Consider the following 27,967-nt stretch of genomic DNA (forward strand, 5'->3'; position numbering starts at 1 on the left):
ACAAGCTTATTGAATCCAGTAAGATTTAACCCTGAATATTAGGCCTGCTGCTACTCACTCCCCACCTTCTCCCACAAGCACTGAAACCGACTCTGACTGCACACCCGGTCCCTGTTTCTTTCTCGCCTGATAACTATTTAAAATGACGTTGGACTTGCTTTGTGAAAAGTTTTATTAAAAAGATTTTGAACAGACCACCATGAGAAACTTTGGCATCTGAAGCAGTCACTGGTATTGCTAACTCTGAATAAAAAACTTTCCCCCCTCACGAATAACTCGCCAGCTTCTACCACTTGTTAGCTTGGAGTGGGGTGGGGTCTTCCGGGACGGTTCAGCGAGGCTGCAGCGGGGCTGGGATGCGGAAGGATGGAGGGTCCCCCTCTAGATCTTAGGGAACTCACAGACGGTGACCGCCTGGTTAGGGCTAGACCGCGGGTGTGAGTGCCAAGAGGAGAAAAGTCCCCACGCTCTTATCCAGACACCTCCTCCACGCCCCTCCCCACCGTACTATCAGAACGGAGACCGGAGGCTGGAGACGCTCCAGCCCGGCGCTTATTTACTGAGAGCTCGGATTGGCACTCCGGCGCCCTGGGTTCCTGGTGCTCCTCTGGGTTTCCAGCCACATCCAACTTCGCAGAGTTCCCAGTACACTGAGCACGGAGGAACGTGCCTTCTGGTACAGAGATGAGGACGCCGGGCCAAGCAGCGCGCATAAACCGGGAGCCTGTCCTGGAGCCCCGAACCCTAAGACTGTGTGGGGCTGCGCCACCCTGGGCCCCCAAGCCATAGCGCCCCCGCTTACAGCCGAGGTAAGGGCCCGCCCACCTGGTGGAGATTCAAGCTAATGACCCCGCCCACCTGGCGGAGACTCCGATCCTAGGACCCCGTTCACCTGGTGCAGATTGGGGGGCCCCAGCCTCTCTAGATGTGGACCCTCAGGTGCCGCGTGAGGTTGGTGTTCCTGCTGAAGGCCTTCCCGCACTCGCCGCACGCGTAGGGCTTCTCCGCGGTGTGGATCCGCTGGTGCACGGTGAGCGAGGAGTTCTTGATGAAGGCCTTGCCGCACTGCGCGCACCGGTAGGGCTTCTCGCCGGTGTGCAGGCGCTGGTGCTGGATCAGGTAGGAGCTCTGGATGAAGGCCTTGCCGCAGTCGCCGCACGCGTACGGCTTCTCGCCGGTGTGGTTGCGCCGGTGCAGCGTCAGCGCCGAGCTCCTGTTGAAGGCGCGGCCGCAGTCCCCGCAGGCGTAGGGCTTCTCGACCGAGAGCGTGCGCCGCTGCACCGCCAAGTGCATGCTCTGGCTGAAGGCCTTGCCGCAGTCCCCGCAGGCGTACGGCTTCTCGCCCGTGTGCACGCGCCGGTGGACGGCCAGCGACGCTCCAGAAACTGCTTCCCGCACGCGTCGCACCGGAGGGGCTTCTCGCCGGTGTGGATGCGCTGGTGCTCCGTCAGCGACGAGCTGCGGCCGAAAGCCTTGCCGCACTCGCTGCAGCCGAAGGCGCTCTTCTCCGCGTCCGGCCTGCAGGGATTCCCGAGGTCCGAGTGACCTGCGAGGCCCTTTCCCCGCATGGCTGACCCGGGGGCCGCCGGGGGGCACTCGGGGGCCGACTGCCGGGAGGTTCCCCGCCGCCCCGGACGGGTCGGAGCGCTCCCCCGCGGCGTGTCCACGCGGTCAACCTGCGTGCGCGCTCCGCCCAGCGCGGCACCCCCAGCCCCGTGCCTCACGGGCCCTTCTGCGGATGGTCCGTCTTCCGAAATCTCCTCCTTCGGGTCCGGTTCTTTCACTGTGGGCCGAGTGTCCACGTCTGGAGGGGGCGGAGGAAGAGAGGAGGAAACGCGCAGGGTTAGTGCTGGAAGGAAGGAACTTCCCAAGCCCGGAGATGGACACACCGCGGGGCGCAGACGGAGCCGCTAAGAGCAGAGCAGAGCAGAGCAGTGGGCAGAACCGACCGAGGAGCGGTGTCCCTTTGGGAGCTGGGAGGAGAGCAGGGGGCGGGTCAGTAACGGGTTACTGCAGAATCCATCCTGAACATCCGCTACCGGTTAGGCTTCTGGGAGTACCAGCTTTTATTAGAAAGAGTATCGACACAGCTGCGGTAGGTGGCTTGTGAAGGTGACCCCGCCTTCCACCTCCATCCCTCCCCACCCCGCCCGGCTGGGGGCCTCACTCCCATCCTCAGACGCCCAGTTCTGGGGCGCAGGTATCCCCGTGGGCGGGCTGCAGACCTCTTCTTTTCACCCGTCCATCCTTCCTTGCTAATCCCGGCCGAGGGGACTCTCCAGCCCCCTCCTACAGGTATCCTGTTCAGTCCTATTTCCAGTCTTGAGTTCCCTTAGTGGGAACTCCGTATCCTAGCCTTGATGGCTCCATTCCTGACACTTAAAAACTGAGATCTTACACAACAATGTCGTGAAAAGTGGGAGGATACAGTCACAAAAAGCCCTTACTTCTATGAGGCAATAAAAAGCATATCAATCCGCACCTGGCCTCACCAGCACTTGAGTTTGAGAACCCCTCAGCTAAGTGATGCCAGACCTTCATGGTCTGGACTTAGGTAGCTGCTTCTTTTTAAAAAGTTTACTTATGTTTAGTTGGAGGATAGCTGCTTCACAACATTGCGCTGCTTCGGCATCTTCTGTTTGCGGATGCCTCTCGAGCCTATGCCACCCCTCCACCCCAAACTCTTGGCAGTCCCTTGGACTTCAAGGCGATCAAATCAGTCCATCCTAAAGGGAATCAACCCTGAATATTCATTGGAAGGACTGATGCTGAAGCTGAAACGCCAATACTTTGGCCACCTGATGCGAAGAGCTGACTCACTGGAAAAGACCCTGATGCTGGTAAACATTGAAGGCAGGCAAAGGGGGCGACCGAGGATGAGATGGTTGGATGGCATCACTGACCCGATGGACATGAGTTTGAGCGAACTCTGGGAGACAGTGAAGGACAGGGAAGCCTGGTGTCCTGTGGTCCATGGCGTTGCAGAGTTGAATAACCGGACAACAACAAGGGACGCCGTTCCCTGTCAGCACCTACAAAGAGTGCTCATCTTTGAAAAGCATGGCTTCTATCCTATGCTACACCTTGATACGTTAGTCAGTCTTGTATAGGTGGGCATTTAGGTCGTTTCTTTTTTTTTTTCCCCCCTATGGAAACTTTTGCACACCTAAGAGAAAGATTTCTTAAAGGATAGATCTCTAAAAAATGGAATTGTTCAAAATTGGTTGCTAATGCCAAGCTGTCCTCCAAAAGAGTTGTCCCAACATTATACTCCTAAAAGGACAGAGTCCATTTCTGATAACTTCATAATTCAGGCTATTATTCTTTACCATCTCTGTGTACCTCATGAGCAAAAACTATTTCTTTGGCTCAGTTTATATTACTGGTTCTTTGACTACTAGTAAGGTTTAAAGGGGCTTCCCAGGTGGCTCAGCAGTCCCCCAGACATCCGGTTCCCCCATTGCTTCGACCACAAAAGAAGAAGGACACTCCTCTGCTCTTGCCTCCAACCTGGAAGGTCCAGCAGACTCTGAAACAACCCGCAGCGGAGATCCCGGAAGAACAAACGGAAACCACCAGGACGTCCTGCGCGGGCAACTCAGCAAGCCTCCATACCCACATGGGGGCAAATTAAGTCACTCTGTCATCAAGCACAGAGAATAGCTTTCCTGCAGGGATCCTCAGCCTCTCCCGAAAGGGTTTTCATTGCTATGCTTGCTTTACTGTCTTGTCAGGCAAGTGCTACCTCTACTTCAGAAGAATACTGGGCTTATTTCCCTGGTCCCCTGACCTTCCAAGTAGTTACTTGGAACAGTGACCCTATACAGGTCAACACAGACCAGCCTCATCTCTTGGGAGGATCCTATACTTCTTATGATAAAGATCACTACCCCATCAATTTTAACTATACTTTTAGGGGATTAACGGATGATCTTCCCATTTGCTTTAACCTCCCCCATAGTCACAGAAGTGATCTCATCACTCCCTCTAAGGAGGGGTGTGTTGGAGCCTCCAAGAAAGCAATTCTGACAGATTCTCCAGCATCAAAATTTTCAGACAAAACAGGAGATCGGCTGGTTTGGATATTACAGGCCCATATGCCCGGGGTTCTTGACTCCTATAAATCCTTGTTCCTTAATGCTCCAACAAAATATCCAAATTGTATTGACATTGCTTCGTCAGATGTCGTATGGAAAACTATAGACAACCGCCTTGGATATCCAGTATGGAAATCTTGTACTTATAATTCAAAAATAGATTATAAAATAGTGGGAGGCAGAAACTATTCGGTACAAGACTGGAGCAATCCAAATCCAAGTCAGAATCTAGGATCTGTTTCTGACCATGTCAGTAGGTTTAGCAATTGGAAAAATGATTCCCTCCCTTGGCCACTGGTGGCCAACAGATGACATTATAATCAATTTGTTCCCCCCATGTTGTCCTATACTACTAAGGGCAAAACCTTTTGGCAACCAGAAATTTGTAGAGCCCTTGCTGCCACCTCCCTTGTTACTCTATCTCGGCCAGAAAATGATTCCACCTATTCTGTGCTGGCTTGTTTACCCTCCCCTTACGTTTTTTTGTTCACTAATGATTCAAAAGGGCTTCATATACAAATGAATTATTCAGGTGGACCCAATATAGTCTACTGTGAACCATGCATGCTCTCATCCTGTTTAACCCCTCAATATAATATTTGTTCTTTTGTGGTGCTTCAACGCCCACCTTATCTTATGGTGCCTGTCACAGTGAATGCTTATTGGTATGACAATCACGGTTTAGCCGTTCTGCAACAACTACAAGATTTAATGCGTTCCCGACGGTTTGTAGGACTACTTATCCTAGGGATTTCAGCTTTGATAACAGCAATTACCTCTGTCACTGTGGCGGTGATATTGACTCAACAGGTACATACTGCTCAATATGTCAATGATATGTCAAAAAATGTTTCTTTAGCTCTAGCTATGCAAGAGATTATAGATAGGAAATTAGAAGTAAAAATAGATGCCCTAGAAGAAGCAGTCATGCATATTGGAACTGAGTTGCAAGCTTTAAGGGTAAAGTTAGTGTTATCCTGTCACGCCGACTATCGGGTGGATCTGTGTAACGCCCCTGAAAGTAAATGATACAGATTACAATTGGGAAAGGATTAAAAATCATATTTCAGGTGTATGGAATAGCTCCAGCATTAGTTTAGATCTTGGAAAGCTTCACGGTCAGATAAAAACCTTAGAACATTCCCGCCTGGACTTTACTGCTGCAGGAGCTGCTTATGATTTTTTTTTCATACCTTTTCTAACTTTATTACTGGAAAAAATATCCTATCAACTATCTTCAGTTACGCTGCTGTAGCAGCCCTAGTTTTACTTCTCATTATAATCCTTCCTTGCATTGTCAGAACTCTCTGGCAGAGCACTCAGAAGCTCGCGACCGAGATCCATCTGGCTGTCTTAAAAAGTGAAAAAAGGGAGAGATGCCGGGAGCCAACACATGAGACCCTACCCATGACAAGGTCATGAGGGAGAAAGCCTGACAGGCAAGGCGGATCAGGTTTTCAGGGATTCCGAAAAGCTGCCCCTGTGCTCACCTTAAAGATGATATCTGTCTTTCTGATGCTTGCTTCAATAGACTACTCCCTAATTTCTGTGACACAGGCAGAAGGCCTTCCCTGATCTCTTTCCTAATAAGGATCAATTTAGAACTTTAATCAATAAGTTTCCCAGGTGGTGGTATTTTATGAGATTATCCAGGGTGAAAGGAGTGTTTTAATTTAAACTCCTTTGCTGTATTTTAGTTTGTTTGGCAAATGTGTTTATGCCCTTGGTACTAACATGCATGATTGCTTACAATACCCTAATCATAAAACAGCATAAAGAACCTGATCACATAAGGCCCTAATAGACACAGAGCCCTTCGGTGGTGAGGAAGCCCTATTAGAGAACATAAAAATATTATTCTAAAAGTGGTTATAGTTAAAGATTTAGAAAACTAAGAGTTTTTTTTTTTTTTTTTTAAACGAGTTTAAACCTGTTAATTTTAACCAGGAATGCTAAACAGGGGCTGCCTCACCGGAGCTGCAGAGTCTGTGTGTGGTAAACCTTTTAGATAAATTTAACTGGTTACTTCTGCAAAAGGACTGACCTTTGTGTTCATTAAAGAATAGATTACAGGAAACAGCTTTGCATTCACCTAGGTCACAAAATGTCAATAGGCCCCAAGGCCAGAAGATAATGTATAAGACTCTCACAAAGAAGTTGCAGAAAACACCTTGGTTTCATGAAGGATAAACTGATGTAATATTAAACTATCTTCCCCTTAAAAATGTACTAACTTAGAATATAAAAGCTACGGAAAAAAAATAAAGATTTGGCAGACTCTACTACACCCCTCCAGTCTGGTCTCTCTCTCTCTCTCTCTCTCTCTCTCTCTCTCTCTCTCTCGCCGATGCCGTTCATCCTGAGGGTACCTCCTGGATCCTGCCAAGGCTGAACCCTGGCATGTAACTGTGAACATAATGTGACTTTTCATTTTGATGACTATTTTGCTTTACATTTGTAACTATATAATGGGGTTTTCTAACCGTCTAAAAGCTTTTAATTTACAAATGGTTGTCTGAGCTCCTATGAGTGCCACAGCCTCCTCCAACTATTACTTGGGGCCCCTGAATCAGAGACCCTCAATATGAGGATTAGGAAAATATGTTGCCTCAACAGTTCAGGGACTACGCCCCTAAACAGCAGAAAGTAGTTATGAAATGAAAACAATGCCCCTTTCCCTTGACAACATAATTCTCCTAAAAGAAATGGGGGGAGTGAGTCATTTCCTAGGCAGGTTGATAGGAAGTCTAGGGGTCCCCAAGGAGAGAGAGGTCTGGGATATTCAAGGAGGAAGAAAGGACAAACTTTTTACTTTTTTCCTCTACATTCCTTAGGATTATATAACAATAATGTATCCTGCCTGAGGACAGTCTTTGAATTGAACCCTCTGGCTAATTCTGTTATCTTACAATGTAGATTATGGGAGTAGGTCTGGTCTTTACAAGGATGTATCCTGCCTGGGGACAGTCTTTGGACTAAACCTTCTGGCCAACTGTTATCTTAAAATGTAAATTATGGGAGTAGATCTGGTGAGGTCTTTACAACCTCCAGACATTCTTTGGATTCACTGGAGAGTATATAACTCCATTGCTAAGACTAGCAAGCCGGTACTTTCTACTCCCTTCTGATGTCTATGTCAGAAGCTTTCTCTATCTCCTTTATACTTTAATAAAACTTTACTGCACACACACACACAAAAACAATAAAACATCAGGAAACTTTACACTGAGAGCAGGGACGCCCACCCGCGGGCAGCACCCACGGTGTCCTCCCCTCCCGGGGGATGACTGCTGGCTGAAATGTGTGGGTCTCGTTCCAGCGAGCCTTGTACACATTTAAACCTGCCCTTTCTAGGTGCCCTCCTGCATCTCCTGAGGGCCCCCAGGGCAGAACCGGTCATGCCCCAGCTGTCCTGACCTCCTCAGTTGACCAAAGTCAGTGTCAGGGGCAGGCAAGAGGCTTCGGGGTTTGAAGGGGGCAGAGTGGATAGAAGCATCACCCCTGAACACCGGGTGGGCAGAGTCCCCAGGAGGTGGGGACACAGGCCCTGGGCAGGCCTGGGGGGTCAGAGGGTCATCCCTGGGCAGAAGCCCAAACCCGCGGGCTGAGCCTCTGGAAAGGAAAGGGAGGCAGCAGGACTCACCAGGACCTCATCAGTCAGCAGCTGGGTGGCCATCCCTCCACTGCCCACAGTGACCTGGATTGGCAGGCTGTGGTCTGGGGAGAGAGAGGGAGGCACGGTGAGAGGTCAGGCCTAGGTCTGCCTCACAATGCAGACAGGACAAACACACACTTGCCCCCAGAGAGGCAGGCGGGAGGGACACACACACACACACACACACACGTTAATAGCAAACACTCAGGTGCTTGCCACCCGCAAAGCACTGGACCGACATCTCTCACTTAATCCCCCTAATACCCCTGAAAGGTGGGCACTATTTCCACCCACCCCGTTTCACCATATGGTATCTATATGTGGAATCTAAAATACGACAGAAGTGCACATATGGACGAAACAGACTCACAGAGAGAGCACACTTGCGGTTGCAAGGAGGAGCAGGGGCATCAGGGAAGGATGGACTGGGAGTCTGGGGTTAGCTGATGCAAACTATTATATGTAGACTGGAGAAACAGCAAGGTCCCACTGTACAGCACAGGAATTACAGCCAATATCCTGTGACAAACCATAATGGAAAAGGACATGAAAAAGCATATAAGTGCATATCTAAATTGCTTTGCTGTAGAGCAGAAATTAACACAACATTGTAAATCCACTGCACTTCAATAAAAAAGAACATTACCAATGTTGGTCCCTATAAATTTTAAACAATGAAATTTCAAATAAAAAAGCAATATAATTATTATTTTTTAAAAAGCCCCACTGTGTATCACAAAGGATCATAAACACACGAGGCTGGTGTCTTCCACAAACGTCAGAGCACCATGCCTTGCACACACAAATGCCTGAGCAAGCCCTCAGCAAAAACGTCCTTGAGCTTAAAATTCTAAGGCTTCCCACGGGCATTAGAAATCAGGAGTCTTCACCACTGCCCACGTAGCCCTTATGGTCTGCCCTGGGGACCTTCCCCCTCCCGCTCTACTCCCCTCTCAAACACTTGGCCTCAGGTGCCTTTGCAGCTGCTGTTCCCTCTGCCAGAAATGCTCTTCCCTTAGCTGGCTCCTTCTCACTGTCAACTCAAATGTCACCTCCTTGGAGAAGTTTCCCATTCCCAGGGCCCCAAGCTCAAGCATTAATAGCAACCACCCCTCACCCTCTGCCATCTTCTTATAGCCTGCAACATTGCTGACAACTGTCTTTAAAAAGTTATTTTCAAGCTTGTCATCTGTCTTTCCTCCCCAAGAATAAAAGTCTGGGGGAAGCAGAAATGATATGTGGATTGTGATTCTGGCATCCAGGATAACAACTTGTTGTTGTTTAGTTGCTAAGTCACGTCTGACTCTTTGCGATCCCTTGGAAAAGTGACAGATGAGACAGGTGGACACCTGGATGACACTCTCACAAAGACCCCATGGACAGAAATAAAGGCAGACACACAACTAAGGATGTGGACACGGGTGATTACCCAGAGATATCCCCCAACAGGGACAGGCAAAGACTAGACACAGGGGACACCCACACAGACCAAGACAGGTAGGCGCGCACACATACATGCAGACACACACCGATGTGCATGCAGCCACAGTCACACGCACACAGGGATTCGCCTCCTTTCCCATACCTTCAGATTAGATTGGTAACGGCTTCCAGTTGACTCCAGGCTTCCTCCCCGCCTCTCGCTGAGCCGGCACGCCCCTCACCGGAGCCCCACAGCTTGCCCTCAGTCCACCCGCCCTCACCCAGCTCTTCCTCGCGCTCAATTCCCACCTGGGCCCTCACGCCCCTCCCCTGGGCCCTCACGCCCTCTCACCGCCGGTACACCCTTCCCTCAGCCCTCAGTTCCCACTCAGACCCTGGCGCCCCTCCCGCCCCTCCCGCCTCTCCCCTGGGACCTCCCGCCCTCCCCCTCAGCGCTCCCCTGAACCCCCACGCTCCTCACCTCAGACCTCAATTCCCACCTGGGCCCTCACGCCCCTCCCCTGGGCCCTCACGCCCTCTCACCGCCGGTACACCCTTCTCTCAGCCCTCAGTTCCCACTCAGACCCTGGCGCCCCTCCCGCCCCTCCCGCCTCTCCCCTGGGACCTCCCGCCCTCCCCCTCAGCGCTCCCCTGAACCCCCACGCTCCTCACCTCAGACCTCAATTCCCACCTGGGCCCTCACGCCCCTCCCCTGGGCCCTCACGCCCTCTCACCGCCGGTACACCCTTCCCTCAGCCCTCAGTTCCCACTCAGACCCTGGCGCCCCTCCCGCCCCTCCCGCCTCTCCCCTGGGACCTCCCGCCCTCCCCCTCAGCGCTCCTCTGAACCCCCACGCTCCTCACCTCAGACCTCAATTCCCACCTGGGCCCTCACGCCCCTCCCCTGGGCCCTCACGCCCTCTCACCGCCGGTACACCCTTCTCTCAGCCCTCAGTTCCCACTCAGACCCTGGCGCCCCTCCCGCCCCTCCCGCCTCTCCCCTGGGACCTCCCGCCCTCCCCCTCAGCGCTCCTCTGAACCCCCACGCTCCTCACCTCAGACCTCAATTCCCACCTGGGCCCTCACGCCCCTCCCCTGGGCCCTCACGCCCTCTCACCGCCGGTACACCCTTCCCTCAGCCCTCAGTTCCCACTCAGACCCTGGCGCCCCTCCCGCCCCTCCCGCCTCTCCCCTGGGACCTCCCGCCCTCCCCCTCAGCGCTCCCCTGAACCCCCACGCTCCTCACCTCAGACCTCAACTCCCACCTGGTCCCTCACGCCCCTCCCCTCGGCCCTCTCCTCGCCCCTCACGCGCCTCCCTTCAGTCCGCACCCCTCTCCTCGGGACCCGCCGCCGGACTCACCCACGCCGCTCTGTCTGGACAATGACCAGGCGCAGCGCGGCCTGGCCAAGCACACTTCCCAGAAGCCCGCGCGCGGAGCGGAACCCACCCGAGACCCGACCGCGCCCCTCCACTCCCAGAGGCCCCCGCGGCACCGGAACCGCGGCCAATGGAAGCTGGATAGGAAGAGGGAAGGAATCAAGGTCCGGGAAGAGAGAAGGAAAACGGAGACAGTGCGGAGGAAGAGAGATGGGGGAGGGAAGGGCAGAAGAGTGGAGAGGAGAGTGACTGCTGGATGGAGAAAAAATTCCAGAAAAGGAGGGAGCAAGGTCCACCCATCTCCTGGGCTGGATTGAGGGATGGTTCTGGACAGCTTACTTAAGCGTGATATTATACAAAATAGCTGAATTATAGAAATTTTGTGAAACATACAGAGATGCAAAGCAACAAATGATCATAAGAAAAAAACAGCATTCACCCTCTGGGTCAGGAAGATGCGCCAGAGAAGGGGATAGGGTACTCACTCCAGTATTCTTGGTCTTCCCTTGTGGCTCAGCTGGTAAAGAATCTGTCTGCAATGCAGGAGACCTGGGTTTGATCCCTGGTTGAGAAGATCAAGGGAAAGGCTACCCACTCGAGTATTCCTGCCTGGAGAACTCCATGAACTGTGTAGTCCGTGGAGTCGCAAAGAGTCAGATATGACTGAGCAACTGAACTTATATGCCAGCTCCTGTTGTTGGCGTTTTGATGACTTAAGAACGTGTTTAATCCTCACAACCAAGCTTCCAGATGAGACGGTGGTACAGACAAGAGAGGCGGCACAGGAGCACCATGGAGGGGCTGGGGCGGGAACCAGGCCTCCCGGCTGGGCCTCTTACACGTAAATGACAAAGCCAAGCACAGAAGCATTTGCTCAAATGTCTGGGTGGCCACAGAAATGTGACGAGTCAGCTAGTCTTAAGTCATTAATGACTTCCATTAAATATTTTGACAAGTGTAGATACACATGCAGCTGTAAAAAAAAACAAAACAGAAATCATAGAGATCTAGTGTACCATTTATCTGGTTCCCGTAAGGATGACATCTGTTGTTACCTAACCAGGTTCATTTGCCCAAGGCACAGCAAGAAAGGCAAGGTCTGCAACAAGGAAAAAGTTTATTCCTAGGCAGCCAAGCAAGGAGCTGGGAGAACATTGCATCTGCCTCCCTGAGGGGAGGGGCTGGAGATATTTTGGGTTAAAGAAGCAGAGTGGTCTTAGGCATGGGGAAAGGTACTGGAGGTGGGGGAATGTGAGACAATCTGTGTTTTGTGCAGGTATGTCTGAGTTACTTGCTTCCTCATGTACTCAACTGTAGCACAGGGTATGGCCAGCTACTCAAAGGAAAAGGAGATTATAGTCAAAAGGAGAAGGCAAGGAAAACTGGGCAGAGAAAAACAGAAAAACATGTATTTAGGGTTTACTTTTTATATTATGAGTTCACACTAGACTACAGGTCTGAAAAAAATGCTTTTCATTTAATATAGCACAATATCTTTTATGACTATACACACATTTTTTTCAACAGTTGCATGTAATTCTATTGAATGAATTCAGCGTAATTAACTTACCCATTTGCCCATGACCTAAAATTGATAAGTTTATCATTAAAATTTTTCCCATTATACATTTACCTACCTTTGTACACTTTGGTTTCTGAGGAATATTGATTCAAATGGTCTATATCTATATAGCAATTTATATAATGGGAAATGAAATTGCCTTGTTTTTCACACATTCACCAAAACTGGATTATTATCACTCTTCTATGGTTTAAATCAGTCTATTGGGGAAAAAAATTAGATTATATTATCACTTTATTTTGCATTGCCTTGATTACTAATGATAGTGGGTAATTTTCTTTTGCTGTCTTAATATCAGGGAGTATTGCCCTTGTCATATTTGGTGTAAACATTTTTTTTTTCAGTCTTTCATTTATCTCTTAACTGATGGTTTCACACAGAAGTGTTACTCAGTTTGATGTCACCTCCTGCGTTATGTGTAATGCTTACGAAAGTGTGCCTCAAACCAAGGTTACAGAAATATTCTGTTTTTCTTGCACTTTAGTACTGTACATTTAGCTCTCTAATCTGTCAGAACGTCATCAGGTGCAAAGCATACATCTGTTTTTCCAGAGAGCTAACTGTCCCAAGGCCATCTGATGAATCTGCCTTCGCCCCACTGAAATGAAAACCCCCTTTTATCATATATAAGGGCAATCAAAAATCTCCACGTGCTCTTGGTAAGACCACCCATCTCCTAGCCTCTATGCCCAAGTAAAGAGGAAGCCCCAAACTCCATTTTCCAGTGGTTGTGTCCTCCGGACACGAGCTCCCCTCACGTGGCCTTAACTGGCAGCCGAGAGGAGACAGGAGAGCTCTGGATGCTCCAGGAGCCTCCAGAGGTGTGCAGTGCTCCAGGTTATGTGTTCTCCACCAGGAGTGAGAGCGTCCACTGAAGGGCAGGGGATCTCTGTTTAGGTGATGGTTACCCAACCCTGAACTTAGAAAAGTTACTGAATTTTATCTATGTATATATGTGGCTTCCTAAGTGGTTCAGTGGTAAAGAACCCTCTTGCTAACATAGGAGACACAAGAGACTCGGTTTCCTTTCCTGGGTCAGGAAGGTACACTGAAGGAGGAAATGGCAACCCACTCCAGTATTCTTGCCTGGAATATTCCATGGAGAGAGGAGCCTGATGGGCTACAGACCAGGGCATTGCAGAGAGTCAAACACCACTGAGCGCGCGTGCACGTGCGCACATGCACGCATGCGCGCGCGCGCGCACACACACACACACACACACACACACACACACACACACACACACACACACACACACACACCTCACAGCAGTGAAAGTACTGAGTCTCAACCACTGGACTGCCAGGGATTTCCTTGAATCATATACTTTACATGGCGAGTCACAGCTCAGTAACACTGCTGCCAAAACAAAATGAAAACATTTGATCCCTGGTCAGGGAACTAGATCCCTTATGCTGCAACTGAGGATTCTGCATGCTGCAACTAAGACCCAGCACAGCCAAATACATATAAAGGAAAAAAATAAAAACAAAAACCTCTAACAGCCTCTAAACCACGATTCACAATGGGTGAAAAGAACTCTCATGAACCTTGTTAAACCATCAGTTCTCCCTGAATCACTCAAAGCATCGTAATTATCCACTTTGAGACTATCACAATTATTCTCATTCTGTCCTTTGTGGCTGACATTTTTTCCTAGTTCTTCCCTCATTCCTTGGCTCTAATGCCCATATGTTCTGGGGGAGTAAGGCATCCCCTGCCAGAACCCTGGATCCACCTGGATCCCCCTTTAGATCATTTGGCATCACGGCACACGTCACATACTTACAATATAGTATTGCACTTCAAATTTTAGTTTGCTTTTTCCCACTAGATCTGCAAGATCAAACTTTTTTTGGTACATTTCGCACCTGGCTGCACCCCCAGTACCCCAAACAGTGCCTGGAACATTAGTAAATGTTCAAGTAATCTTAATTTAATGAGCATTAGAGAACTATACTTCTTGCTATATCACAATACCATATAGATGGTCTAGATGAGCCTGTCAACTTACACATTTGGACTTCTACTGGAATACAAGTGAATTCACGTATTTAACTTGGGGAGAAATGTCTCTGCCAGACTCAGTGTGTCTATAGAGAGACATGTCTAGCTTTTCATTTCCTCTGCTTTTTAATATTTAAAGAATATCTGCTTTAACATCTACATTCGTAAGCCAACTGCAATATATGTGTTTTCCTGTTTTGGTATTTGTCTCGTCAGTCTCACAGAACAAGATGGGAAGCTTTACTGTATTTATTTTATACGCTAGAACAATTCAGTATCACAGGAACTGTCTGTGGTACTTTCCCACAGTTGAAAGTTTTGAACTATCTTTTGTAGTTTATTTCATGGCTATTAACCTACTCAAGTTTTCCAGCTAGTTCATTTTAGTTTTTTTTAAATACTCTCCCCTGGCAAATCCCACATTCTATCAAATGTTTTTGTTCTAACTGGCCTAGTCTCACTTCTAAGTGCCAGGTGAGGTGAGATTTCCTCATCAACGATGCTAGATGTCTCCTTTTTTTTAAGCCTTATTCTGCTAAAGGTTGTTGTTCAGTCATTATATACTGTCTGACTCTTTTGTGACCACATGGACTGTAGCCCACCAGGCTCCTCTGTCCATGGAATTTCCCAGGCAAGAATATGGACTGGGTTGCCATTTCCTCCTCCAGTAGATGTCTTTTTATTTATTCATACAGAAGGAAGGGCAAGCCACCGTGTTACCTTAAATGTCATAGAATCTTTCAATTCTGAATGTGCTCATCTTTCCGACCTACAAGGAGAGTAAAGAGTTCTCTGTCTACTCTAAAGTTTTAGGCTTCTTAATCTTGACCTACTGGCTCATTATACTTATAGCTGAACATCCCTGTAAGGAAAACTCTACCTTACTGGCACTAACTGTAAGTCTAGGATATCATGCTAAATGCTTTAAGTGGATTACCTAATATACTTTTCAAAATAAGTGTTTTAAATGAAAAAGTAACATGAATAAATTCTTTATTTTTAAAAGATTCAGTTGGATACAGTGTTAAAAATGCACCTGAGGGGAGCAAAAGGAAATATGGTTGTAACGCTATGCGGAAATCCAAATGAGATGGTTGCATCTTGGACTGTGATAATGGCATGCTGCACTGGAAAAAAGTGATAGAGTCTAGAAATGTTTAGAAGATTGAAACTAGAGGACATGGTGGTAGGAAGAGGAGGGAATCACTGCGGATGACTCTCCAGTATGAATTCGCTGATGGTGAGCCAGATGTACAGTCTGCCTAAACGCTTTTCCACATGCTTTACACTCATACGGCCTTTCTCCAGTATGGATTCTCCTGTGCAGCGTCAGATGGGCAATCTGGCTGAAGGCCTTGTTGCATTCCTTACACTCATAAGGTTTCTCTCCTGTGTGAATTCTCTGATGCAGAGTAAGGGATTTACGATGACTAAAGGCTTTCCCACAGATGTTGCATTTGTAAGGCTTCTCGCCCGTGTGACACCTTTGGTGACAGATCAGGGATGCCCTCTGTCTGAATGCCTTCCCACATTCGAGACACGCATAGGGCCTTTTGCCAGTGTGAAGTGTCTGATGCTGAGCAAGATAGGAGCCATCACTGAAGGCCTTCCCACACTGAAAACATTCATAAGGCTTCTCGCCAGTGTGAACTCTCTGGTGCTGAATAAGGTGAGCAATCTGACTGAAGGCCTTACCACATTCCTTACATTCATATGGCTTCTCTCCAGTGTGTATCTTCTGATGCTGTGTGAGGTGGGCATTCTGGCTGAAGGTTTTGCTGCATTCCTTACATTCGTAAGGTTTCTCCCCAGTGTGGATTCTCTGATGGTGGGCGAGGTGCGTGCTCTGCCGAAAAGCTTTCCCACAGTCCTTACATTCATAGGGTTTCTCTCCAGTGTGGACTCTCTGATGAAGAGTGAGCGAGCCACGATGGCTAAAGGCTTTCTCACAGACACTGCATTCATAGGGTTTCTCTCCTGTATGAATTCTCTGATGGACGGTCAGGGAGGAGCCATGGCTAAAAGCCTTTCCACACACATCACATTTGTAGGGTCTCTCTCCAGTGTGAATTCTCTTATGCTGGATAAGTCCTATGTGATCGGTGAAAGCTTTCCCACAGTCGATACAATCAAAGGGCTTTTCTCCGGTGTGACAGTACCTTCGATGACGTATAAGAGAGGCGTTCTGCCGGAAGGCCTTCCCACAGTCGATGCACTTGTAGGGTCTCTTTCCAGTGTGAATCCTTCGATGATGAGCCAGGGATGAACAGTCACTGAAGGCCTTCCCACATTCGATACACTCATAGGGTTTCTCTCCAGTGTGGACCCTCTGGTGTTGGGCAAGATGCGCCAGCTGGCTGAAGGCCTTGTTACACTGCTGACACCGATAAGGTTTTTCTCCAGTATGAACTCTCTGATGTTGAATGAGATGGGCATTCTGGCTGAATGCTTTTCCACACTCGGTACATTTGAAGGGTTTTTCTCCTGTGTGGATTCTCTGATGCTGAGCAAGGTGGGCGCTCTGGCTGAAGGCTTTTCTGCATTGGAGACATTCATAGGGTCTCTCTCCAGTGTGGATTCTCTGATGAAGAGTGAGAGTTGAGATTTTGCTGAAAGTTTTCTCACAACCATTACATTTCAAAAGTTTCTTCTCTCCATAGACCTGCTTGTCTTTTTGCACAAAGGAATGTGTCTTTAAGCGTTTCTTATCTGTGTCAAAATTACATATGCTCTCTTTGATGGGAAATACCTGTTTTATATAACATAATGTATTCAGATGAAAAACTGTCCCGGATTTATTAAAGTGGTCTCCTTTCTCAATAAGGGTATCTATGTGACTGACTGTCTCTTGCCTAAAATGTGTCTTTGGACTTACCAGCTCCCTCTCAAACAGGTCTTCATATTTCCAGTTTTCCCCTAATGTGGAACATTCAAGGTCATAGCTTGTAAGGCTTTCCATTATCATTGCTTGGGATAATTGTTCCTCATAGATGTCCTGGTTTAGAGATAATTCCTTTTTCATCCACACATACTCCAAGTCTGAAAGATATTAAGAAAGCAAATGTCTCGTTTATTTAATGCTTGAAGAACAGAAACTTGCAAAACAAAACCATGTGAATCACAACAGCTGCCGAAGCCTATAAAGGGACATGTTTTTGACAGTTCTTCAAGTCAGGTGGTGTGACCATCTCTGCATTTCTAGAATAAACCCTCCTTGGCTATGGTATATTATTTCACCATGACTTTTTATTTAAGATATTGCACCAGTATTTATTATTGCATTAATAATTCCATTTTTTGGGATGCTATTTTGTTTTTTGTGGTTTTTTTTGGAATTTTTTTTTTTTTTTAATTAGTGGAGGCTAATTACCTCACAACATTTCAGTGGGTTTTGTCATACATTGACATGAATCAGTCATAGAGTTACACATATTCCCCATCCCGATCCCCCCTCCCACCGGGATGCTATTTTGGTATCAAATGTTACACTATCTTCACAATAACATTTTAAAATAGTTCTTTTTATTCTCTGTCAAGGAAAACTTCAAACAATGATTTTTTTCTTTACAAGCTTTATATAATTACTGTGTGAAACTATTCGGGGTTAATTGCTTCTTTTTTGGGAGGAGGCAGTTCTTAAATGACTTCCTACATATTTTTAGTGGTACCTGGTCTGTTCAAATTTTCTATCTCTGGTGTCAGTTCTGGTAATTATAGTCTCATAAAGCATCATCCATTTCATTCAGATTTTCAAACTGTTTACAAATAGTTGAGTTTCAAAAATGGATTCATATGATTCTTTTAAGTACTTAGGCATCATTTACCATCATTTCTTTCCCTGTGTCTTCTCGCATTTGTCCCAACAGTTTATATACTTTCATCTCTAGCAATATAAATCACTATGTGTAACTTATTTCCGTTGTCCCGAGGGTCATTGTTTTTTCTAATATCTTGAATTGAATGCTTAATTCATTTAAAATTTATTTATTGTTTATTAACATACAGTTTTAGTGACCTACCAACATCCAATTCTTGAAACTCTGAGAAATGAAAGCAGGAAAAGGCCACACAACAAGCCTCAGAATAAACTAACCTTCTCACTTGAAGCTCATTTCCCTGCAACATATGTCCACAGGCTCTCATCTATTGCTCTAAACCAGAAAAACAGCTTTTAAGCAGGACAGGATTAAAAAAACTAATAAACTGAAGAAAGTAACCTGAGCCAAAAAATTCTAGTAAGTACAGTAAAAGGGAGAAGACAAAGAGGTAGGAAGGAGATAACATTAGTGAGTTAATTTCTTCATCTTTCATATGGGTATCAAAAGATGTTATTTTGAATTTCAAGTGGATGAGTTTTAAAATGCAAATTAAAAAATACATGAAGTCATAAAGTTAACAACTTTCAGAACTAAACTTTTTCAATTCAAGGGGTGCAATGGTGTGAAGGGGGATTAAAGAAGAAGCACAGACAGCAAAACAAAAAGAAATAACAACAATAAAAAAGAAACAACAAAGAGAAAAATGATTAAAGGCAGAGAGAAAAACATAGCTATATACTGGCTAACTTGATAAGTCACATTTTAAAGGAAGGAAAATATTTAAACAAGTTTGAAAAACTAGACACAAACCTGTCTGAAGAATTAAAAAATGGCTCAAAATCAGGAATAATTATAACAATATAGTACTTGAGCAGAACTAGGTACACATCAATGGAACATAACAGAGTTCAGAAAATCAGAGTGGTAGAAAATCAGTAAAGGTAAAGGTGGTATATTGTACCAGTGCGGAAGAGAAGAAAAGACCCACTTAAAAAATACTAGTAGAGCATTTCCCTGGTAGTCCAGTGGTTTAGAACTGGCCTGCCAATGCAGGGGACATGGGTGTGGTCCCTGGTCTGGGAAAATCCCACATGATGCAGGGCAACTAAGCCTGTACACCACAGCTACTAGGCCCATGTCCCGTGACTATTAAAGCCTGCTCACCTAGAGTCCATGCTCTGCAACAAGAGAAGCCACCCCAGTGAGAAGCCCGTGCACTGCAGTGAAGGGCAGCCCCTGCCCACTGCAACAAGGACCAGGACAGCCAAAAATAAACGGACAAATAAAGGGCTGTGTATGCGTGTGTGCTCGGTCGCTCCGTTGTAGCCCAACAGGCTCCTCTGTCCATAAAATTCAAAATGGTACAAAAAAAAAGTTGTAGAACAAAAAGTTTCAATTTGGGAAGGACTCTGAGAGGTATTTTCCAACAAGTATCAGAGGGAAGAAACACCTTTAGAGTTGTTTTCCTAGCTCTACTCATCCTGCATTTACCTGCGCACGGGCCTCTTGTCAACTCTCCTTTCATCGTCCAGGGCTCTTTATCTTGCTCCAGTAAGCAGATCACATCTGGTTTAGAAACGCAAAGACCTGCATGTAAGAGAAAACAAGAAAATGACCTATGCTGTGGGTGTTCCAGAGCTACATGGTACTGAGGGAAGAGAAACTCTGTAGGAACATGTTGATGAGGACATGAGACCACTGAGGCGGAAAGACTCCTAAGGGGAGACATGAGGAGGCATGTTCTCACCCAGTGAAGCCAGGTTGCTGTAGTTCTCTATCATCACTTTCTTGTACAGAGTCCTTTGAGCAAGAGTCAGCCATTCCCACTCATCTTGGGAGAAGTCGACGGCTACATCCGTGAAAGTCACTGCATCCTGAAATGACACAATTAGTGTTCATCCCCTGACTTAGCTGGCTCTAGGGTTATAAATTAGGGAAAAAAAAAAACTGGGTGAGTAATTGCAGTGGGGTGTCTAAATGATAGAGATCAAGTAGTTAGTTGAGAATTGAACAACTTTTCTGCCTAGTTACACTGTACATATTAGGAAAAAGAAAAATACAGAGATGCTCTCCGTTCTTAAGGCATTTTATGGTGTGAGGAGATATTCTCACATGAAAAAATGTTGACTGCATTCAAAACACAGTATCATGGGAATTTCGGTTACCTGATGCAAAGAGCCACCTCACTGGAAAAGACCCTAATGCTGGGAAAGATTGACAGCAGAAGGAGAAGGGGGTGGCAGAGGATGAGATGGCTAGAAAGCATCCCCGAGTCAATTCACGTGAATTTGAGCAAACTCCAGGAGACAGTGAAGGACAAGGAAGCTTGGTGTGCTGCAGTCCATGGGGTCTCAAAGAGCAGGGCATAGCTTAGTGACTGAACGACGACGACAATCATGGGAATTTCCCTGGCAGTCCAGTTGTTAAGACTCCATGCTCCCACTGCAGGGGACACGGGTTCAATCCCTAAGATCCTGCATGCCTTGCAGTGCAGCCAAAAACATAACACAACAGAACAAACAAAAACCCTAGAATATTATGAAGCAGGAAACTATTTTATATGTTAGAAGTTAGCTCACTTTTCTACATGGAGAAACAAAAGAGCAGTGGGACTGCAATAGAAAGTTTCAAGGAATGAGGCTGACCTGATGAGCATGACTTCAAGCTCCACAATATATTCTAAGAAATCTTAGTGTTCTCAAGATACTGAGGTATGCCTAAAAAATGAAAGAAAAAATGCCTAGCAATACTACTCTCTTTTGAAATACAAATATATTTGGATTAGGAGACAACTCACTCGGCAAAGTGTTTTTTGAAAATCTGCTGAGAAGGATCAGGAGAGATAAGCACATGACAAGCAACCTGGGTTTTGTTACGTGAGCTGAATTTATAACCAAGCATGAAGTGAGGTTGATTCTAGGATTGATGGGATATTTTCCGTTCCTCTTTTTGTGATTTCATTTATATCAATATCTTAGAAGGAGTTTTAAATATACACCAGTCTTGAGTAAGACCAGAGGAAAAGGTCAGATTAGTCAAAGAGTTCAGACTCTGACACTGGCCAGCTGGGTGAGCTATGCCAAGTTGATCAACCCCTTCGTGCTTCAAGATTTCCCTCCTAAAAGAATGGGAATAATTTCAGTACATACCTTAGAGCAGCACTGTGAGAATTAAATGAAGTAACAGGCACACTGCAGGCTAAGTACTCAAGAATTGTTATCGATGATAATGATGAAGGAAAGATGGGAATAAAAGAAGAGGAGGCCAGAAAGAGGTGAAACATTTGGTTTAATATTTCAATAAAAGCTTTGCTTATATTTTTACTAGTTTCAGTTTGTTATGGTAGTTAAGAACACGGCTGTGGTGGTGTCTCGCAGAAATAATTCTCATAAGCACACAGGATTATGAGAGAGAGTGCAGAGAGAGCTCATGGAAGAACAACTCCCTGAGGAAACTGCTGAGAGCATGTTTATGAGAAGCTCATCTGACAGTGCTCAGCGGAGTACGACAAAAACCGGAAATCAAGCACAAAGGCAAACATCTGAGGGAAATGGAATGCGCGTGTACACGACTTCTTTGAGGTCAGCCAAGGATCACATGGGATTCACAAGGAGTTGTTCTGTGTGCAGAACAACATCTGCAGTGGGCTGATATGTCAGCCAAAATATCTGTCTTATGGGCACGAGCAAGGTTACACAAGAAATAGCACAGCTACAAGATAGCAGAGCTCATAGGAAGACTAGAAAGGATATTCTCCCACACGTGGTCGCTGAAGCCAGAACACCTATGTTCAAGTCCTGTTCTGCTCAGCAAACCTAAGCTATTAGTTTTGTTTTCAACCACTTAAGATATTTTAAATTAAAAAGAACAGTTGATTGCATTTACATAGAAATATCACTGACTTGATGGACACGAGTTTAAGTAAGCTCTGGGAGTTGGTGATGGACAGGGAAGCCTGGCCTGCTGCAGTCCATGGGGTTGCAAAGAGTCGGACATAACTGAACGACTGAACTGAACTGATCTACCATTTCCGCTGCTGCTGCTGCTAAGTCATGTCAGTCGTGTCCGACTCTGTGCAACCCCATAGACGGCAGCCCATCAGCCTCCCCCATCCCTCGGATTCTCCAGGCAAGAACACTGGAGTGGGTTGCCATTTCCTCCTCCAATGCATGAAAGTGAAAAGTGAAAGTGAAGTTGCTCAGTCGTGTCCGACTCGTAGCGACCCCATGGACTGCAGACCACCAGGCTCCTCCATCCACGGGATTTTCCAGGCAAGAGTACTGGAGTGGGGTGCCATTGCCTTCTACACTTCCTTAAATCCCCATGTTCCAATTTTCAGAAGAAAATAAACCTGCCAAAATCCTGAAAAGCAAGCTATTACTTTAGGAGAAAAAAGGGAATACTAACCAGGGACATGGCTTTAAGAAGTTCAATTCCCATCACCTCTTCATCCTGGCTCCTCATGGGGAGAAGGGCTTTACCCCGAGAGGGCAGAGCTGGGAGGAGGAGAAAGGAATGAGGAGAAAGTGAGTGGCTCTGATGGTCACAGCCCAGAAACACTTCCCTTCAGCTCGCTCTGTCCTCTACTCCACGCTCCTATTCCCACTGCACCCTGCCCTCCCAGTCCAGGAAGTTGCTAGGAAACCTTTAAGTTACAGCTGGGGTTCTGCTCTGCTCTGGATTTTCAGGCTAAGCACAATCTCTTTCTCGCCCCAATCCCCCCTTTCATTAACAATAGAGATGTATGAGGTGTGCTGCATGTGTTAAAACTCTTATGTGACTTCAGAATCTTCAACAAAAATGGGGAATCTGGTCACAGTTTCACACATGAAAGCTCTGGGAAGTGCAGTCTTTTGCACAAGTCACAAGCTTGTAAACAGTGGAGCCTAGTCACCAACGTAGATCTGCCTGACGCTTCCACCCAAGTTATTTACTCAAGCAGACACCAGAATATAACAGAAAAAAATCCCCCATGTACAACTAACTACTAAGGATTTGCAAAGAGTCCCTGAGACTTGAAAAAAGCCATCTTCCTGAGAAAGAAGTATTATTATCTTGGTTACAACAGAGTTCATGTGGCTTGCAGAGAGTTGGACCAGAAACCTGTCAGGAGGCTCAGGTTCCCATCTTGCTCTGGGACAAACTATTTAGTTCTGAAGAAGTCCCCTGTGCCCTGGAGCCAAGCTTCTTCAATCAGGAAGAGCATAAAAATATCTGACTTGATTCTGGTTTCTTTCTTCTAAACTCCAGTGCTTTTTCAAAGCATTATAATCATGATTAAAAGAACGAACACTTATTAAGCACTGGTTATTATGTGGTAGGGACTACATCATGCACGTCGCAGGCATGAGCTCACTTAATCCTTATAACAGTCTTATGATGTATATAACATCATCCTCATTTTACATAACAAAAGCTGGATCTGAAAGTTTAAAGGAAAAAACTAGTGCAGTGGAGGTCTTGGGATCTGAACTCTTGAGGTTATTTAACCCTCTCAGGGTCAGTTTCTCAACTGTCAAAGGTGGTTAAGAACGTCACCTCAAGCAGTTGTGGAGGGGCTTACATGAGACCCAGTACAAGGGGGACTCTAGACTCAGCCTGTCCTGGATGTGAATCCTGGCTCCTCTACTTACTGATTACTTGTTCCTTCTATGCGTCAGTATCCTCATCTGTAAAAAGGAGACAAGACAGCTTCCACTTCATACTGTTTTGAGGTTTGGTGTTAATATCCCCCAAAGGTCATAGAACCGTGTCTGGCCTAGAGAAAGCACTCAGCAAACATTAGCTACCGTTGCTGCATGCAGAAAAACAAGTGAAGAACAATAAGGCTATGGGCACTCTTTCTCCCCCTCCTCTCTTTACTCACTCTGGTTGTAACAGAGAAGTGTGAGGTAGGAATGGGGGAGTACTTTTATTCACCTACTAAAAGGTGACTAAGTCATGGAAAGGCTGGGATCCCTCAGCACTTCCAAATGAAGCTGTGAATCTCGCCTTCCTCCCATGTCTCACCCCGGGATAAATGGGACAGGACTCTAACAGATTTTTTAATTCATTAATTTTTAATTGGAGGATTACTGCTTTACAATGTCATACTGATTTCTAACATACATCGACATGAATCAGCCATAGGTATACTCATGTTCCCTTCATCTTGAACCTCCCTTCTACCATACCTCTAGGTCATTAGAGCACCAGGTTTGAGTACCCTGCATCACACGGCAAATTCCCACTAGATATCTATTTTATACAAGGTAATATATATGTTTCCATGGGACTCTCCCTATTCCCCACCCTCTCCTTCCCCAGCTGTGTCCACAAGTCTGATCTCTATGTCTGCCTCTCTACTGCTACCAGGCAAATAGGATCATCAGTACCATTTTTCTAGACTCCATATGTATGTGTTAATATATGATATTTGTTTTTCTTTCTGACTTACTTCACTCTGTATAACAGGCCCCAGGTTCATACACCTCATTAGAACTGACTCAAATGTGTTCCTTTTTATAGCTGAGTATCAAATCCCTTATGATTATACAGTGGAAATGACAAACAGACTCAGGGCATTAGATCTGATGGACAGAGTGCCTGATGAACTATGGATGGAGGTTCGTGACATTGTACACGATGCGGTGATCAAGACCATCCCCAAGAAAAATAAATGCAAAAAGGCAAAATGGTTGATTGGGCCTTACAAATAACTGAGGAAAGAAAAGAAGCTAAAGGCAAAGGAGACAACGAAAGATAAATCCATTTGAATGCAGAGTTCCAAAGAATATCAAGAAGAGAGAAAAAAGTCTTCCTCAGGGATCAATGCAAAGAAATAGAGGAAAATAATAGAATGGAAAACACTAGAGATCTCTTCAAGAAAATTAGAGATACCAAGGCAACACTTCATGCAAAGATGAGTACAATAAAGGACAGAAATGGTATGGACCTAACAGAAATAGAAGATATTAAGAAGAGGTGGGAAGAATGCACAGAACTATACAAAAAAGATCTTCATGACCCAGATAACCCAGATAATGATGTGATCATTCATCTAGAGCCAGACATCCTGGAATGTGAAGTCAAGTGGGCCTTAGGAACCATAACTACAAACAAAGCTAGTGGAGGTGATGGAATTCCAGTTGAGCTATTTCAACTCCTGAAAGATGATGCTGTGAAAGTGCTGCACTCAATATGCCAGCAAATTTGGAAAACTCAGCAGTGGCCACAGGACTGGAAAAGGTCAGTTTTCATTTCAATCCCAAAGAAAGGCAAGGCCAAAGAATGCTCAAACTACCGCACAATTGCACTCATCTCACACGCTAGTAAAGCAATGCTTAAAATTCTCCAGGCCAGGCTTCAATAATATGTGAACCGTGAACTTCCAGATGTTCAAGCTGGATTTAGAAAAGGCAGAGGAAGCAGAGATCAAACTGCCAACATCTGCTGGATAATCAAAAAAGCAAGAGAGTTCCAGAAAAACACCTACTTTTGCTTTATTGACTATGCCAAAGTCTTTGACTGTGTGGATTACAACAAACGGTGGAAAATTCTTAAAGAGATGGGAATACCAGACCTCCTGACCTGCCTCCTGAGAAATCCGTATCCAGGTCAAGAAGCAACAGTTAGAAATGGACATGGAACAACAGACTGGTTTCAAACCAGGAAAGGAGTATGTCAAGGCTGTATACTGTCACCCTGCTTGTTTAACTCATATGTAGAGCACATCATGAGAAATGCTGGACTGGATGATGCACAAGCTGGAATCAAGATTGCCGAGAGAAATATCAATAACCTCAGATATGCAGACACCACCCTTATGGCAGAAAGTGAAGAACTAAACAGCCTCTTGATGAAACTGAAAGAGGAGAGTGAAAAAGCTGGCTTAAAACTCAACATTCAGAAAACTAAGATCATGGCATCAGGTCCCATCACTTCATGGCAAATAGACAGAGAAACAATGGAAACAGTGAGACTTTATTTTCTTGGGCTCCAAAATCACTGCAGCTGGTGACTGCAGCCATGAAATTAAAAGACGCTTGCTCCTTGGAAGAAAAGCTATGACCAACCTAGACAGCATATTAAAAAGCAGAGACATTACTTTACCAACAAAGGTCCATTGAGTCAAAGCTATGGTTTTTCCAGTAGTCATGTATTGATGTGAGAGTTGGACTATAAAGAAAGCTGAGCACAGAAGAATTGATGCTTTTGAATTGTGGTGTTGAAGACTCTTTGAGAGTCCCTTGGACTGCAAGGAGATCCAACTAGTAAATCCTAAAAGAAATCAGTCCTGAATATTCTTTGGAAGGATTGATGCTGAAGCTGAAACTCTAATACTTTGGCTACCTGATGCCAAGAACTGACTCACTGAAAAAGACGCTGATGCTGGGAAAGATGGAAGGCGGGAGAAGGGGACGACAGAGGATGAGATGGTTGGATGGCATCACCGACTCAATGGACATGAGTCTGAGTAAACTGCAGGAGTTGGTGATGGACAGGGAAGCCTGGCATGCTGCAGTCCCCAGGGTCGCAAAGTCAGACACGACTGAGCGACTGCACTTAACTGAATATTCTGACAATAACAGATTTGAAAAAAAAAATTAAATACTGAGGTCCTCCTTGAAGAGCAGCAGAGCACTCAGCTAATGTTCTAAATGTGAATGCTCTCTCTCCTCGGTCCTTGGGGACACCCATACAGATCTCTAAGAGGAGGGCAAGTCAAGGTCCCTCCCTGAATTCAGGTCCATACTCTAGTCCTAGGTGACCGTTCAAATTTTTGAACTTCTGCGTCCACCACAGTCTGAGGCAAGGGCCATCATCCTCCAGTCCCTGGGCCCACGAGCAGCACCCCCAACCCCAATTTCCACTCTTACCTCCATCCTCAGGCCCGTGGACAGGTATGGTGTCCCGACTTCCACATCCTCCAGGCGGGCAGGCAAGAAAGGCTTCAGGCAAGAAGGTGCCCCGAGCGGGCACCTCACCAAGATTCCAAGGCTTTGGGCCACACCGAACGTTCGGGGGGAGAGTCGGGCGTGCTGGACTGGAGTGGGATGGTCTCCTCCGGGGGCGCTTCCCGCTCTCAGCCACGTAAGATCCTTCATTCGTTCCGGTACACGCGGCTGGGACAGGCAAAGTGCAGAAGAGACACGCGCAGAAACACGCGCCCCAGTCACACACCAGCCTGCTCTGCGGCCCGCCAGTCACGCGTCACACCTGCACACACACCCTCTGTTCACACACGTACCCGCCTCTCTTCCCGGTCACAGTCGCCAAGTCAGGCGCGCACGATCACGACCCCCGCCCTCCCGCGCGCAGACCGAAACGCCGACCCCGAGGCGCCTCCCCGGGCCGGCTCAGCAGCGGCCGCCACGCGGACCGGACTCTTCCTCAGAACCGGCCGGACTCGGTCCGGGCTTCAAGTCCTCGCCAGAGGTGGGCGAGTCCTCACAGCACAAAGGCCCCTGGGAAATGTAGTCCCAGTAGGGACGCCGGCTTTCTGAGGCCGGGCGACCGGGGTTCCTCTCCCCTGCCCGGTGCCCGGTGCCCGGTGCCCGGTGCCCCCTCTCGGTGCCTCCTGTTCCGGAATGGGGCGGCCTGGAAGCCTTACAGCTCCGACCCTGGGTCCTAGAAATACCGCTACCTCCATGAAGGGAGCGGAGTCCCGGGGGCTTCTGGGAAGCGTCTCCGGGCTCGGAGTGCGCAGGCGCAGCGAGCTGAGGCCGGGGGAGCGGAGGTCGATAGTGGGCGGGGTCACAGGGTGCGTGGAGCGCGCAGGCGCTAGGAGCCGGAGGATGGCGTACGACGTGGGCGGAGCCTCCAGGATAGAACGCGATGGGAGATTTCAGATTTCTTCTGATGCTTTATAACTGTGTATACTTACGTGGTGTCTGGGGTCGGGGGCAAGGGGAGGCAGGTAATTTCCAAAGGTCTGCAGATTGGAGAGGACTTCCTAAGGGGCGCTAGCGGTAAAGAACCCGCCTACCAATGCAGGAGACGTAAGAGACACCGGTTGGATCTGTGG

At 46.9% G+C, this 27,967-nt stretch overlaps 1 protein-coding gene across 1 annotated transcript; it reads right to left on the reverse strand.

The window, feature by feature from the left end:
* LOC136157700 (zinc finger protein 470-like) lies at window positions 1–27,618 on the reverse strand. The gene is given in 10 exon segments (XM_065919503.1): window positions 1–1,379; window positions 1,382–1,804; window positions 1,890–1,973; window positions 7,597–7,654; window positions 7,741–7,814; window positions 10,536–10,690; window positions 15,316–17,182; window positions 19,453–19,548; window positions 19,709–19,835; window positions 26,820–27,618. Coding segments are annotated over 10 exon segments (3,570 nt in total). The 5' UTR covers window positions 27,048–27,618; the 3' UTR covers window positions 1–921.
* Window positions 27,619–27,967: the final 349 nt, after the last annotated feature.

Source organism: Muntiacus reevesi, chromosome 2, assembly GCF_963930625.1.
Source record: "Muntiacus reevesi chromosome 2, mMunRee1.1, whole genome shotgun sequence".
NCBI lineage: Eukaryota > Metazoa > Chordata > Mammalia > Artiodactyla > Cervidae > Muntiacus > Muntiacus reevesi.